Source organism: Citrus clementina, unplaced genomic scaffold, assembly GCF_000493195.1.
Source record: "Citrus clementina cultivar Clemenules unplaced genomic scaffold, Citrus_clementina_v1.0 scaffold_2, whole genome shotgun sequence".
NCBI classification, from domain to species: Eukaryota; Viridiplantae; Streptophyta; class Magnoliopsida; order Sapindales; family Rutaceae; genus Citrus; species Citrus x clementina.
Window position 1 is genome coordinate 12,876,813 of NW_006262688.1, and position 13,627 is coordinate 12,890,439.

At 37.2% G+C, this 13,627-nt stretch overlaps 3 protein-coding genes across 3 annotated transcripts; all 3 read right to left on the reverse strand.

Moving 5' to 3' along the window:
* Positions 1–452: 452 nt before the first annotated feature.
* LOC18052943 (probable protein S-acyltransferase 7) lies at positions 453–5,090 on the reverse strand. Its single transcript, XM_006446944.2, has 5 exons — positions 4,464–5,090; positions 3,540–3,722; positions 2,216–2,512; positions 1,251–1,484; positions 453–1,142 (listed from the first exon to the last, which is right to left on the reverse strand). The coding sequence occupies exons 1-5, from the start codon at positions 4,554–4,556 to the stop codon at positions 618–620; spliced, it is 1,332 nt and encodes a 443-aa protein (XP_006447007.1). The 5' UTR covers positions 4,557–5,090; the 3' UTR covers positions 453–617.
* Positions 5,091–10,506: 5,416 nt separating this feature from the next.
* LOC112100897 lies at positions 10,507–11,025 on the reverse strand. The gene has a single exon (XM_024190765.1). It carries the CDS (start codon positions 11,023–11,025, stop codon positions 10,507–10,509), a length of 519 nt encoding a protein of 172 aa, XP_024046533.1.
* A 30-nt stretch (positions 11,026–11,055) lies between these two features.
* On the reverse strand, positions 11,056–12,954 carry LOC112100898. The gene is made up of 2 exons (XM_024190766.1): positions 12,946–12,954; positions 11,056–12,645 (listed from the first exon to the last, which is right to left on the reverse strand). The coding sequence occupies exons 1-2, from the start codon at positions 12,952–12,954 to the stop codon at positions 11,056–11,058; spliced, it is 1,599 nt and encodes a 532-aa protein (XP_024046534.1).
* Between the last annotated feature and the right edge of the window lie 673 nt (positions 12,955–13,627).

Consider the following 13,627-nt stretch of genomic DNA (forward strand, 5'->3'; position numbering starts at 1 on the left):
CAGACGTAATTGATTGCTACAAAAGTCAACCAAATTCTGTTCAATTAGAACTTCAATTTCATTATTGACACGCACTAGTGGCTATTTTAAATCTAACAGCTCTATACTTCAACTGCTACCAAATTTTCATTACATTTACAAAACTTATTTCTTATGCCTTGACCTGAGAGGAGTACACCATAATTTAAGAATATGTCAGTGAAACACTTGTGACCGGTAATAAAACTTGATTGTAACATACTGCTGTTAAGCGGTAGACAAGCCCTAATAGAGTGGAGGCCCAGAGTAGGGGGAGGTACCAAAAAGTTTTGGGTAATCAATCACCATTCAACTATGGTGACCCTAGAGCCACACACTGGGATCTAAAGCACTAACTGAATCCACAAATACAATACAATTAGACACTAACTAATTCCACAAATACAAAATCAGAACCAAAAGAAGCTCAATCATACAACACAACAAACCATTCCTTTTTGAAATCACAATTCCCAAACCAGCACTTTCATACACCCTTTTCAAAACAAAACTCCCCATATTGCACAAGAAATAGTGGAAGTTGAATGACTAGGTATGAAATCTCAGGGATATACATCAGTAATTTGTCACAGCTTCCGCTATGTTTGTCTATTCTCAGTTGTCAAGTTGCTGCTGCTAGTACCACTCCCACCTGCACGATTTGATTCAATTCTAGCAGCCAAAGCAGTAAGCTCAGGTGACATGTCCCAGCTTCCACTTTTTCTTCCCCAACTAGATCGCCTGGGATGGATTCCAACACGATCCCCTTCCTCTACTGTAGTCCTAATATCCGGGGACAACTCAGCTAATTCACCATCTTTAACATTTATCCGATCATTGTTTGGCAGTTGTCCTTCTGTGAGATCACCTCCAGGACCAACATCTCCCCACACCGTTTTCCTACCCATTTCTATGTCATCCCCAGCTTTCCCCATATTTGGACTCATAAAACCCCCACCTACTGATCGGGTTGGTAATGCAGGTTCCCTTGGTACCATTGCTCTGAAATTGTTCTTTGATGGAGGAATGCTGGAGCAAAATATCTCCTTAAAGTTGTCCACTACCCCTTTGTTATAGGGGTTGGCTCGCCGATCATATCGGTATCTAAAATTCTCATATGTAGTCTGCAAAAACACAACAATAAACAGAAAGTCTTTATATTAATAAAACAAGAATTTACACAATGCCAGATGACAAGGATTTGAACAGCCAAAAAGGCTGAAATATTTTACCTGATTTGTACTGATGAGATATAAATGGAAGGCCGTAAGGCCACCAACAAACCACATTGCTATAAAGGTGTAAATTATTAGAACAATTGATGCAGGGGTTTTAATCATTGCTTTCCAAATTGTTGTGTACTCAGCATCCATGATCCTTCTGATGTAGACCCAGCAAAATGCAAAAACGTATATACAAAGAAGGGTCGTCGAGAATACAAACATGAAGAAGAATCGATAATTACGCTGCATACAAAAAGCAAGTTTTCAGATACAGTATCCATACACATGTCACAGGAATTTTGTGGAGATGATGATATCTGGAAAACCAAACTGTAGTATCAACTGACAAAATTGTGATGCTAGCATAACGGAATTACTTTCTTGAACTAAGCATGATGATGTTAAATCAAGTTTACAAGGCAATAAATTAGCAGTCAATTGAGATAAAACTCATCAGGATTTCAACTATATCAAGAGTGGACAAGTTCTTTTCACCCTGAATTTTATTGCTTTTAACAGCCAATTAAGAAACATGCTCAAGCTCAGAATTTCCAACCCAGTGTAGTCTCATTTTCCAATAAGGAATTCTTAAAGGACATAACCCAAATCACCCTTCCAAACCCAACTCTCTCCCCCACCAAATATAATACTTGTGTCCTTCAGAAATGATATCTTTTTTCTTATACCCGCACCAGACCCCAACCCCCTTCTCCTGCCAAACAAACAATTCAAACTAAATCCTCACCTCATCCGACCTCTTTTCCAGCCGATGCAAGGGGGTATTAATCTTTCAACATTTTGGTCCACAAAGTCTTACCAGCCAAGCTATCCCATTGGGGATAGATACAAATGAATTCAAAAAAACATGCCACTATATGTGCACATTCTACCAAAAAAGGCAGGGAACAAAATGAATAATATAAGTAAATCCTTCAGATATCATTGGCATAATTCTAAAACAAACGATCACTTACCAGTCCAATACATTGCCCAACCCAGGGGCAGTGGTGATCAAAACGTTCCACACAGTTATTGCAGATGGAACAGTGGGAGCAGCGAGGAGGTCTATAAAGCATGCAAGTATCGCAATATTTAATCTTCACTGTGATTCCATTGACCTCTACTTCCTTTATGCGAGGCAACCGTAACTGTGGAGTTTGGCCAGCACCAACATCTGCATTCCCGTCAAAGCCTTCTGGCTCAGGAGGGTGTGCATTACGTGGAATTATACCAGGATCTCTTCCTGAGGTTAGCAGGAGCAGAAGCAAATCCTGAGAAATAAAAAATGTTCATGAATTTCGGGCTCAACATACAGAAATTTTTACTGACTTCACCTCATAAATTAAAGCCATGCGGTAGAAAGCGTTACAGATCTTCTGATCTGTAACAATGTAGGACTCTTAGTTGTTGGTCCGGGCAAATAGGGTAAATCCTATGGAGAAGAATATCACAACCAATGCATAGACATGTAACCAGTATCCACATCTCAAAAAGCATGCACGCATCATGAAGTCAATGCTTATGATGGGATAGATTGACCTACATATGGTGGGATTGCAAATGTTGATTACTAAGTACAGTCCTAGAAAGGTGACGACATTGAAAACCAGCTTACTATACTATCATCTTAAAACAACAGCCACAGCAGGTTCATTTTTATTTGAAACTTCTCACTTCAGTAACAAATGCAATGTACCGGCAGACAACAAAAATGTCCTAACATTGCATAATATATTCCAACCGTTCATACAATTGTGCCCACTTCTTCCTATATGTCTATTACTGTCCATACTCCTCAGTAACAAAACATGCTCCTTCCTCTCCACTATGATTAAAGACAACAGCTATTTTGAAAGACCATCAAAATCTGCAAGCACACTCAACCTAGGTCACTGCCAACTTGCGTGGTGTATGTTTAGGTCAAAATTGCAAACTATTTCATGAATAACAAAGAGCCAAATCCTTCTCTTCTGCCACAAAAATTCTTAAAAGACGATGGAAACATGCAAGATAGAAATAACTTCATGACGAGCTTGACAGAAAGAGAAACTTACAATTTTTTGTTTTTTCTTTTGAAAGGAAACACAGAAACTTTTATAGAGTATTAGGAGGGAATAAATAGTACAAAAGTGAACCAGAGGTCCATAAACTAAAATCTTTCCAGCAGTGTAGAACAACAAAAGCTATACAAAACTTTGAAATAAGAAACCCTTGTACTCAAGACACAGAAATAAGAATCCTAACCAACAAAATACTTGCATCCCAATCAAGCAGAAAACTGTGAAAAGAGAAACTTACATAAACAGTGAAAGTCACCGCAACAACCATTATTGATATTCCCAAATGATGAGGATAATCATCCATCAATTTTCGAGCAACAAAGACGCAGAAAACTGAGATGGGAGCAACAATGAGAAATATAGTTAACCCCAGCGATCTTACATCTGGTCCAAATATAAGCCTCCCTTGAAGAAAAAATATCTGCGGCAACAAATAGAACTGATTAATGCATTTGAAGGAACATGCACAAACACTCAAATCCCCCATACACAAAAGATGGGAATATCTATGCCAAATTAAAGTCTAGGCACGACTGAAGGCTTAACACTGCACTTTGGTTCTTTGAATGGAGTTGCTCCATCAATTAATCACCTAATTTATTGGCCTTTGACATTCAATCAACTGAAACAACCACAGTTAAGCATCTTTAATTCAACAACTTCAAATATATTATTAGCTGCATAGACATGTGACCAGTATCCACATCTCAAAAAATGATTAGACCTAAATAATAATCCCTCAATCTTAGCTGTCATACACATATTTCTTAAATTTTCAATTTTTAGATAAATTTATTTATAATCATGTACACAAACACAATAATATGCAGCTCTACTGAAGCTCCTCTAAAAAGTGTCACACTCAAGTAATGGAGGGGCACATCAAAGTTTCCATTTTTAAGCTGACAGAGACAGAGTTCAGCTCAAATTCTTCTTCATTATCTTTAATTCCCCGCAAAACTCACTTACACATACGTAAAAGACTAAAAATAACAATAAAACCTAGACCGATAAAATTAGATAATTACAACTCATAATGCCCAAAAACAAAAATAAAATCCAATAAACAAAAAATAGAAAAATAACCTACTTAACCAAACTTAGAAACATTAATTACGTAGAACAAAAAAAAAATTAAAAAAAGGGGAAACAAAACACTTACATTGCTTCCTTTCCAAGTCTGATAAACCCGTAAATCACCGGACCGGCCCTCAGATCTCGGATCCGATCGCTGAGGTGGCGGCACTACATACATCCTTAGCTCCGCTTTTTTTGGAAAAAAAAAATACAATAATTAAAAAAATAAAAATAAAATATTGATCTTATGAACTGAAGATGGGGACTGAGTCAGGGGCGAGTCAGGACTCGGCGAGTCGAATGAAAATGACGACTAGACATAAGAAGGAGATTAGAAAGAGAGTTAAGGGTGAGGGAGGGAGTTTGGTTAATTAACAGAGAGATTCTGACTTCTGATTGCGTTTTTTCGTTTGTTGTCTTGTCACTCTCTCTCTCTCTCTGTTGTGGTGACTGTGCGTTGTCTGTTTCGGGTAGCTTTACAGAGGTAGCTTTACAGAGGTGTTGGGGCGACGTGGCCGGATTTGATTGGTCGGTCACTGAGAAGACCGGTTGTGGTGGGTGGACTGCTTGGCCTTTTTTATAAACTTTTAATTAACAAGATGGAGAGAGATGACCAAAAAAAAAAGAATGCGACGGCTCGCTCTACTAGTCTTCTCTGTCTCTCTTTGGGGCTGCTCTCTCCCCTAATTCTCTTCTCAGTTTTTCCTCATGGGTTTGCTTGTCACTTGTCCTGTTCTTCATTTCCCCTTCTATTTCACTTTTAATTACAATGCTGCCCCTCTATGCTTCATTTTGCTGCCATTAATCAATTAAATTTTTTTCCCCCCTTTTTTGTTTGTATATGATGTAGAGATACATCCGAATGTCAATTGTCAAGTCTATTTTTAGAAAAGAATAAATAAATTTTGTTAAAGATTTTTTTTTAATATATTATTATTGGACATTTTCCTAATAGTTTAAATTAGAACAAACTCTCATATTCGAACTCCTTTTTCTCACTTTGTGTCAATTAATTCGTAATTTTATATGAGTTTAAAAGTGGATTTATTTTTAATGTGCGGATGTATAAGCTATTTTTTTTCTTTTAATACATTGCAACCCATTCCTCCCAATTCCTAAATTGAACTCATGATCTCTAACTTTCATTTGTAAGAATTAATTCAAATGGACTATTTTGAGGATAAATTATTTAGGTCTAATCATTTTTTCTAATTAAATATATCTTATAAAATGAAGTATGGAAGAATATAAATATATTGAACAACACTGTATTTACATCTCATTCGTGCTATATTTTTATGATTTTACTTTATATATGATCCTAGGGTGAACAATATAATAATTAATAATCTTTACTATATTTTAAGACCAAAAGAAAGCAATTCGCCAACAGTAATAGAGATGGAGCCATTTAATTTTCCTAATACCCACAAAGGTCATATTGATCTTGATTTAAGTGGAGAAATAATAAGCCACTAGGCTAGTTAAGTGGTTAGAACTCATATCTCACAATAGTGAGATCATGGGTTCAAACCCCCACAATGAATTGTGTGGGTTTAATTTTCTTTCTCAATTTGAGTAAAGACAGTCTTTTATTTTTGAAATGTGAGTGGGGTGAATTGTGTGGGTTTAATTTTCTTTTTCAATTTGAGTAAAGACAATCTTTTATTTTTCGAAATGTGAGTGGAGTTGATGACCCTCGAATATCATGATTTGATGATAAATTAGTTACAGTAATTATCTAATTGTAAATATCATGATTTGAGCAATAGTCTTATGTAATGATTCGGCAATTGCATTAAAGTATTTAAGAAATATTTATCATTATAATTTGAAAATAAAATTGATTTTTATCTCATACTTTATATGGTTAAAAAAGAGAAACTATAAATTTTTTATTATCTTCATTAAAATTATTATTTAAATACTGTATGTATCACATACTATCAGTTTTTATTGTTTGGAAGCAAATTCAAGTAAAATGGGTGCAAATGCTTGCTCCATATGGTAGGAGATAAGGGATATAATAGATATAAATATCAAAAAAAAGAAAAAAGTATTTATGTCTCTCATCATTCAAAAAACTTGGGAAATTTATAGTAATAACCAAAAAATTTTTACTGTTTTTCATCTTAACCCCCCAAAAATATTTCTATCAACATTAGCCATAAAACAACATTTGAGACCAAAATGCCCCTCCCTCATCTCTCCCCCAACACTCCTTTTCACTCATCTCTCCCAAACCGATCCAACTCCCATCATCGGCGGCGACATCAACCCTCATCGGCGGCGGCTCCATCTCTCACCGGCATCCGATCTACGATCTACAACCTTCAACAAAACCTAGGTTAGTTATTTTTCTTATTTTCATTAATTTAAAATGAGATTTTAGAATAATAATAGTTATAGCTTGAGAATAATAGTGGTGGTGATGATGTTTGTGATGGTTGGTGGTGTTTGGGAGTATTGTTTTCGATTTTGGAGTGATTGCACTTAATTTTGGGGGTGGGGAGGGAGGGGGGCAGGGCGCGCGCGTGCCCATCGCTGGGCAGCAGCGCGCGCCCATGCGCGGCTTGCTGTCGCACCAGATTTGGTGCGACAGCAGGCGCTGTCGTACCAGATCTAGTGCGATAGGCGCGCGCCTGTCGCACCAGTTCGTCTGTCGCACTAAAAATTAGAGTTTTTTTTTAACGAGTCAATTTTTTTTTCTGTAAATGTAATGTAATAATTTTATAAATATTACAGATACATGGCGAAATCAGAATCACCAGATATTGAAGTAGGCAAGATGTATTTTCGTTATACTGATCACTTTCCTGGTCGAATTTCGAGCATGTGTATGTTATCTTCGGTCGTAAAAGCCATCGAGGAAAAATTAACAAAGCAGCAGTTGACTATGTTCAAAAAGGATATATTTGGGCATTTTTTGGAGTGTCGAAGTTTTCCATTTAGTGGGGTAATTTTGCACAATCTTTACTGCGGCAAGTGGCCCATGAAGAAGATAGCCGTGAGAATCAATTATGGTTTCAAATTGGTAAGCTTTTGATTCGCTTGTCAATTGTCGAATGGTGCTTGGTTACTGGACTTTCATTTGGTGTTGATACCAATCAAGAAAATGATGAAATGGAGCAGAGGCTACGGAATATGTATTTTGGTGGATGCATCGTAAGATTAATGTGAAGCAATTCGATGCAGTATTTAAGGAGTTGAAATTCGAGGAAATGGACGATATGGACGCATTAAAGATTGCGCTATTTTATTTTGCCGACAGAGTACTAAATGCAAGAAAAAATCACTGTCAAATTAATTTCGATTGGCTTGACCAAGTTGATGATATCCAGTACTTCCGAAAGCGTCCATGGGGTTTATTGTCATGGGAAATGATTTACGAGAGTCTTGACAATGCACTGTTCGAGAAAGACGAGAAATTTAAAAAGACTCAGTTGAAAAATCCAGATCATAATATTGAAAAATACAATCTTTACGGCTTTACGTCTGGGGTTCAGGTGCTTTTTTTTGGTTTATTAATAAGTTTTATAGTATTAAATATTTGATAGTTGTTTTATTTGATTTTTCACTTTGGTTATTGTAGGCTTGGATTTACGAAGCAATCGGAGGGTTGTCATCAACATGGGTCGTCAAAACGAAGAATAAGATTCCCCGCATTCTGCAATGGAAGCCCATGGCGTCTTCGAAAATCAACTTTGCGGAGGTTTATTCGTTCTTCAACGACGAATCTCGTCTTATAAGTAATATGTATTACTTATTTTTTTAACTTTACTAAATTTAATAAATGTATACTTACTTAAAATTTTCAATTGAATTTATGGCAGGGGGACGTTTTACAAACTCTTGAGCCAAATTCAAAGGAGAGTAGCAGAAAATATTGGCTCTCTGTGAAGGATTACTTGCCAAGCATTTCAGACTGGGTTCATAAGGTCGGTATACTCTAAGTACTAAAAATTTGTTAATCGAAATTTTTGACTTTTCATTTACTAATTTTAAATGATACTTTATACAGCACCAACCCTCAATCAACGCGATGCTGTCGGTTACAAGGCAATCAGACGAGCATGACGATCATGACGACATACCAAACCCAATACCAGAGCAGCGTCATGACACTTTTGAGGATGAGGTGGGTCATGACACTTTTGAGGATGAGGTACCAGCAGCAAACAGATAACTCTGATGACGCACAGGATTCTGAGGTTATAAATAATATATGATATTTTTCTGAAATATAAATTATTATTTTTTTATTGTTATTCTAAATTTATTTTTTCCTTTTGTAATAGTCGAGGACAAAGCAGTTTAATGATTACGTACGACGACGGCTGGATAAGATTGATTGTAACGTGTATGAAATAAAGTCAGAATTAAAAGATTTTAAAGAAACCGTTGTTGGCTTCATTGACACATTTTCTAAGCGTCCAAATAAGGATTCTCCCACTGCACGCTCGTATGCGGTAAGCTAATTTAAATTTAATAATTATGTTCGTTTAACTTTTAATTTGATAGTTATTTAATATGTTCTTTTTGGCGAATGTACAGGCCCCGGATGACTATGGAGTGTATACTGACGTGGGCAATGAAAATTTGTCTACGCCCACGTCATTGTATAGTTTCTACGGGGATGTTAGTGGGGAGAGCGTGCAGGTGTTCACATAGGTGCCTCCCGGCGTTAGTAAGTTCGGCCGCGCGTACATACTGTCATATGTTTATAACAGTCCTTACATGATTCCTCCGGTCAGGCGAGGACAGAACGTCCAGCCTTTACCGTGACCCCAAATCATGGACCATGCGATTGACATGAGTACGAGTGTGGATGTAAATCTACTGAGAGGATTGGAGGACTCTAGTCTGTTTGCTGAGTTTGATCGATGGTTCACTGGTGATAGTAGAGTCCGCCGGAGAGTCCAGCACCCGCGATCATTCTTTCAAATAATTTTGAATATATCTTCGATGGGATGGCTAGGCGATGAGGTATTTATATTTTCCTCGTGGTGTATTCTGTTGTGGATTTGTGTATAACATTTATTTTTTAAATCGTAATATTTTTATTTCTATACAGCATATTCACGAGTATCTCCGCTTGATTAGCGAGAAACAACAGCAGTATCCAAATGTCTTACTCCAACTTGTCACACATACTGACACATTATTTTGGATAACGTGCCGACAAAACTTATAAATACCATTTAATTTGATTTATAATTATTGTCTTTAAGTGTTGTTCATTTATGCATTTCTTGGTTATCTATGTACTAGGTGTTCTTGAATCAGTTATGGAACAACGGGGATTGTGCGGTCGATTCATTAGTATTCGACGACCGCTTGAATAGTTATCTTTGTGGGCGACAGCACACAATGTCCAAATCAATGACGGATGTCGATATGGTATGTATTTTATTACATTTCACATGCTCTATAATGAAAATATTCGAGTTGTTGCTTTTTCTTTGTTGTATTTCAATTGCATATATAACGAATATGTTTTTTAATTTTTATATGCAGTTACTTATCCCTGTTAACTTGGACGGCGCGCATTGGGTACTAGCACGAGTTGACTTTTGGAAAAATAAAGTTTGGATTTATGACTCATTACTCACATTTCGCGACGACAAAAGGTACAAGTTGAAATTCAAGCCACTTGAAGTTATATTCCCTCGGTGGTTGGAATATGTTGGCTTCTACAATATCCGACCTGAGTTGCGGAGTGAAGACCCGTGGAAAGTTATCGCAGTTAAGAGCGCGCCGCAACAAGAAAGAGGCACTGGCGATTGCAGTGTTTTTGTATTGATGGTTACGATGTATTTAATGTTCGGGCTTAGATTGAAGTTTAACGCTAGTCATGTCGAGTACTTTAGAAAGAAGATTGCCGTTGATATATTTAATGACAATATTATATTGTAGACCTATGTAGTAATTTTAATGTTGAAATTTGATTTTTTTTTAATTTGCGCACTTAAGTTTATATAATTTTAATGCCTCACATTTTGAACTTTAAAATAAAATAAAGTTTTATGAAATATAAGTGTACAATACACAAAAAACAATAACAGTTTTAACCAACCAAACACAAAAACAATAATAGTTTTAACCAACGAATAACACACAAAATACAACTAACTTCGAGTCGACGCAATAGGATTCTTACATCGCTTACGATTATGGCCTAGTTCATGACACCGGCCGCATCTTACAGTCCGCCGGTCAACGTCCTCGCCAGCCGAGGGTATTCTGAGCTCTTTACGACGGCCAAGTGGTGGTGCCTCAACTGGTGGGTATACTTGCATCTCTTGAATTTTATCTAGAACTTCCCAATCAGCCACATCACCAACTGGCTCCACTGGTTGTGCATAAGCCATCGCCAACGATTCTGTAGTGTAAAAGTCCGAGCAAAGGTTAATAAAATCCACCCGGTGTGTTAGACACGCCGCAATTGCATGAGCACACACAAGCTGATCAAGCTGAAACACTCTGCAAGAGCAAGTTCTCTTTTGCAAGTCAACCAACCCTTCCTTAAGCCCACCGCCTATAACTTGAAAGCGATGCGGAGACACCGGCTGAACTATCATTCTTTCAGCTATAGTTCTCCTCTCAGTGACTATTTCATCCGCCCATGTTGTTAGCCGAGTAGTCATTGATTCAGCCACAATTTTTCTATCATAAAACTATTGCTGCAATGTTTTCCTAAAATGATCAACAAGATGCGTAACAGGAAATTTTTTAGGTTCCCTCATGAAAGCATTAACGCTCTCCGCGATGCTGGTGGTAAGAATGCTGTACCTCCTACCTTTAAACTGAGACCTTGCCCAATTACACGTACCGACATTATTTTCTAGGTAATTAGCCGCACCCGAGTGGATCATCCACAACTCTTCAAGTTGTCTCTTAAATTCCTCGTGGCCATATGCTTTTGCTGCATTAATAAAGGCAGGATCAAATTCATCCCAAAGAGCTTTGGACATTCTAAATTGTGACTTAATGTTACCTTTGACGTGGTAAAAACAAACGCCATGAGTTGCATTGTGAAATACTTTAAGAACGGCTCTCCTTATGGCAGTGCATCGATCAGAGATAATTACCAACTCAGGTCTATCACCAATCACTCCGTGTAACTTCATCATAAACCATTCCCAAGCATCATTGTTTTCTGAATCCATGATCCTAATGGCTAACGGATACAATTGATTGTTACTATCAAGACATGTTGCCACGAACATGCTTCCACGATATAGTCCTTTCAGATGAGTACTATCTACAGCAATGACAGGCCGAATGTACTGCATAAATCCCTTGATGGAAGATCCGAGTGCTACAAAATAGTACAAGAAATTACCATCTCCATCCTGCTCGAGGTGAGTGACTGTACCCTCATTCGCTGTAGTTAGTACGTGAGAGTATTTAGGGAGCAAGTTGTATGATTCTGTAGGGTTGCCGCGAATTATTTCAAGACCAACTTCTCTCGCCCTATATGCCTGCTGGTATGTTAACTGAACACCGTATTCTTGTTGCATATATGCTCTTATGTCATTGGGAGTATAAATCCTCTTATCTTGAATATATTTTTCTGCGATAATATGACCGACAACCCGGCTCCTTACTTGACGACGTCCATAAACCAATACCTCATTATGACAAGTGTGTACATTATCAATTCTCTTCACCACCCAAGGAACATTTTGCTCGTTCGAACTTCTAGTTGCTCGAATACGCCATTTACATGATTTTGAACAACAGTGAGCCTCGAAACGTGTCGTAGTAGACCGTGCAATCTTGAAATCAAACTTATCTCTAAAGGCCACCTTGCGTAGTTGTAATATAAGCTCATTCTTCTCAGCAAATAGCTTACCCACGCCGATATCATCTGAGTCACAACTGCTAACAAAGCTTGGAGCAACCATGTTCGAAGGCAAAGTTGGAGCAAGACTTGTAAGGGGGTCAATTCTCCTTCTCGATCGAACCATAGAAGGAATAGGTCTATTGCCTCTGTTATTCACAGGAGTATTGTCTTCACACTCATCCTCATGCTGAAACGACGGAACATTCGAAGGACCGGCTCCTCCATCATCACCATCATCATTGAAACGAGTGCCCCGCCTCGTATTATTAAAAGGTTCTGCACAAACATTATCACCCTCTGTCTCATTATGAAAATCATCATTGTCCCGAAAATTATTGTTGTGATACGGAGAATATCGTTGCTCCAACGACGTTGTTATTGTGAGTTTTAACTCGACAAAGGCAGAACTAACCTCCAACTTATTGAAAATTAATGGAATATAAGTTTTTTTCTTAACAAAATTTTTTTAAGGTAATTCCCAACATTCTTATTAGTTGGATAAACCATATTAGCATACTGACGTGGGTACCACAGCCCAAAAATGTTTTTTCTCCACCTCATTTTATTCTAATAAATTTTCCTTTTACAAGTCATACGTATCTGAATATCCCATAATAATATTTTAAAATATAGTTATCTAAAGTTTGAATACCCTTAAATATTTTTAAAATTAATAAAAACTGATCATTTGGGGATACACGTGAGGTGTGAGACATACACTTGGCATTTTCGGTAAGGTGCATTTAATCAGTCCATACATAGAATCAAAACGAGCGAGTTTCAAGTTACGAAGGGATAAAAAAAAAGGAAGAAGAAAAAGATGTAAAGTGCGCTTTATCTCCCCAATGGTATAAAAACTCCAAGAAATAATAATAATTGAAGCAACATCCATGATGACTATACACTCTACAGTCTACACATTGGATTGACAGCGATGATACGTAAAGCACGCACTCAAAATCATACTAAGGTTTTCTTACATTGAAATCCCCTCCCCCCCTCTCCCGCAACAAAAAAAAAAGAAAAGGAGACGTGGGGCCCCCGCGTTGGACCTTTTTTGAACGCCAAACTCCATCAGCGTAACGCCCTAGCTTAACCTAATCCCAATTTGTTCATGCCATAATTACAGTAGTTGGTACAAAATTATTTGACATTATAATATATTATATCATATAATTTTGATCAGATGCACCCTGTCGTACATGTCATATTGCACGACATGATAAGTGTCAATTTCTCATTGATAGAACTGTATTACAAACTTAGTGTATGTTTGGGAGTTAGAATTAAGTATGAGATTAGATTAACTTGGGGATTAAATATTTTATCCCATATTTAGCTACTTTGCTTGGATTGGATTAGGAGGACTAAATTTAAATTTAGTCCTTAAATTATGGGAT

Excerpts from the sequence above, each read along its gene's own strand:
- LOC112100897 (XM_024190765.1), bottom strand. The coding sequence starts at position 11,025 with ATGACTACTCGGCTAACAACATGGGCGGATGAAATAGTCACTGAGAGG.
- LOC18052943 (XM_006446944.2), bottom strand. The coding sequence starts at position 4,556 with ATGTATGTAGTGCCGCCACCTCAGCGATCGGATCCGAGATCTGAGGGC. Across the intron at positions 3,723-4,463 it reads AGACTTGGAAAGGAAGCAAT|ATATTTTTTCTTCAAGGGAG; the intron begins GTAAGTGTTTTG and ends TTGTTGCCGCAG. Across the intron at positions 2,513-3,539 it reads CGGTGACTTTCACTGTTTAT|GATTTGCTTCTGCTCCTGCT; the intron begins GTAAGTTTCTCT and ends TTTATTTCTCAG.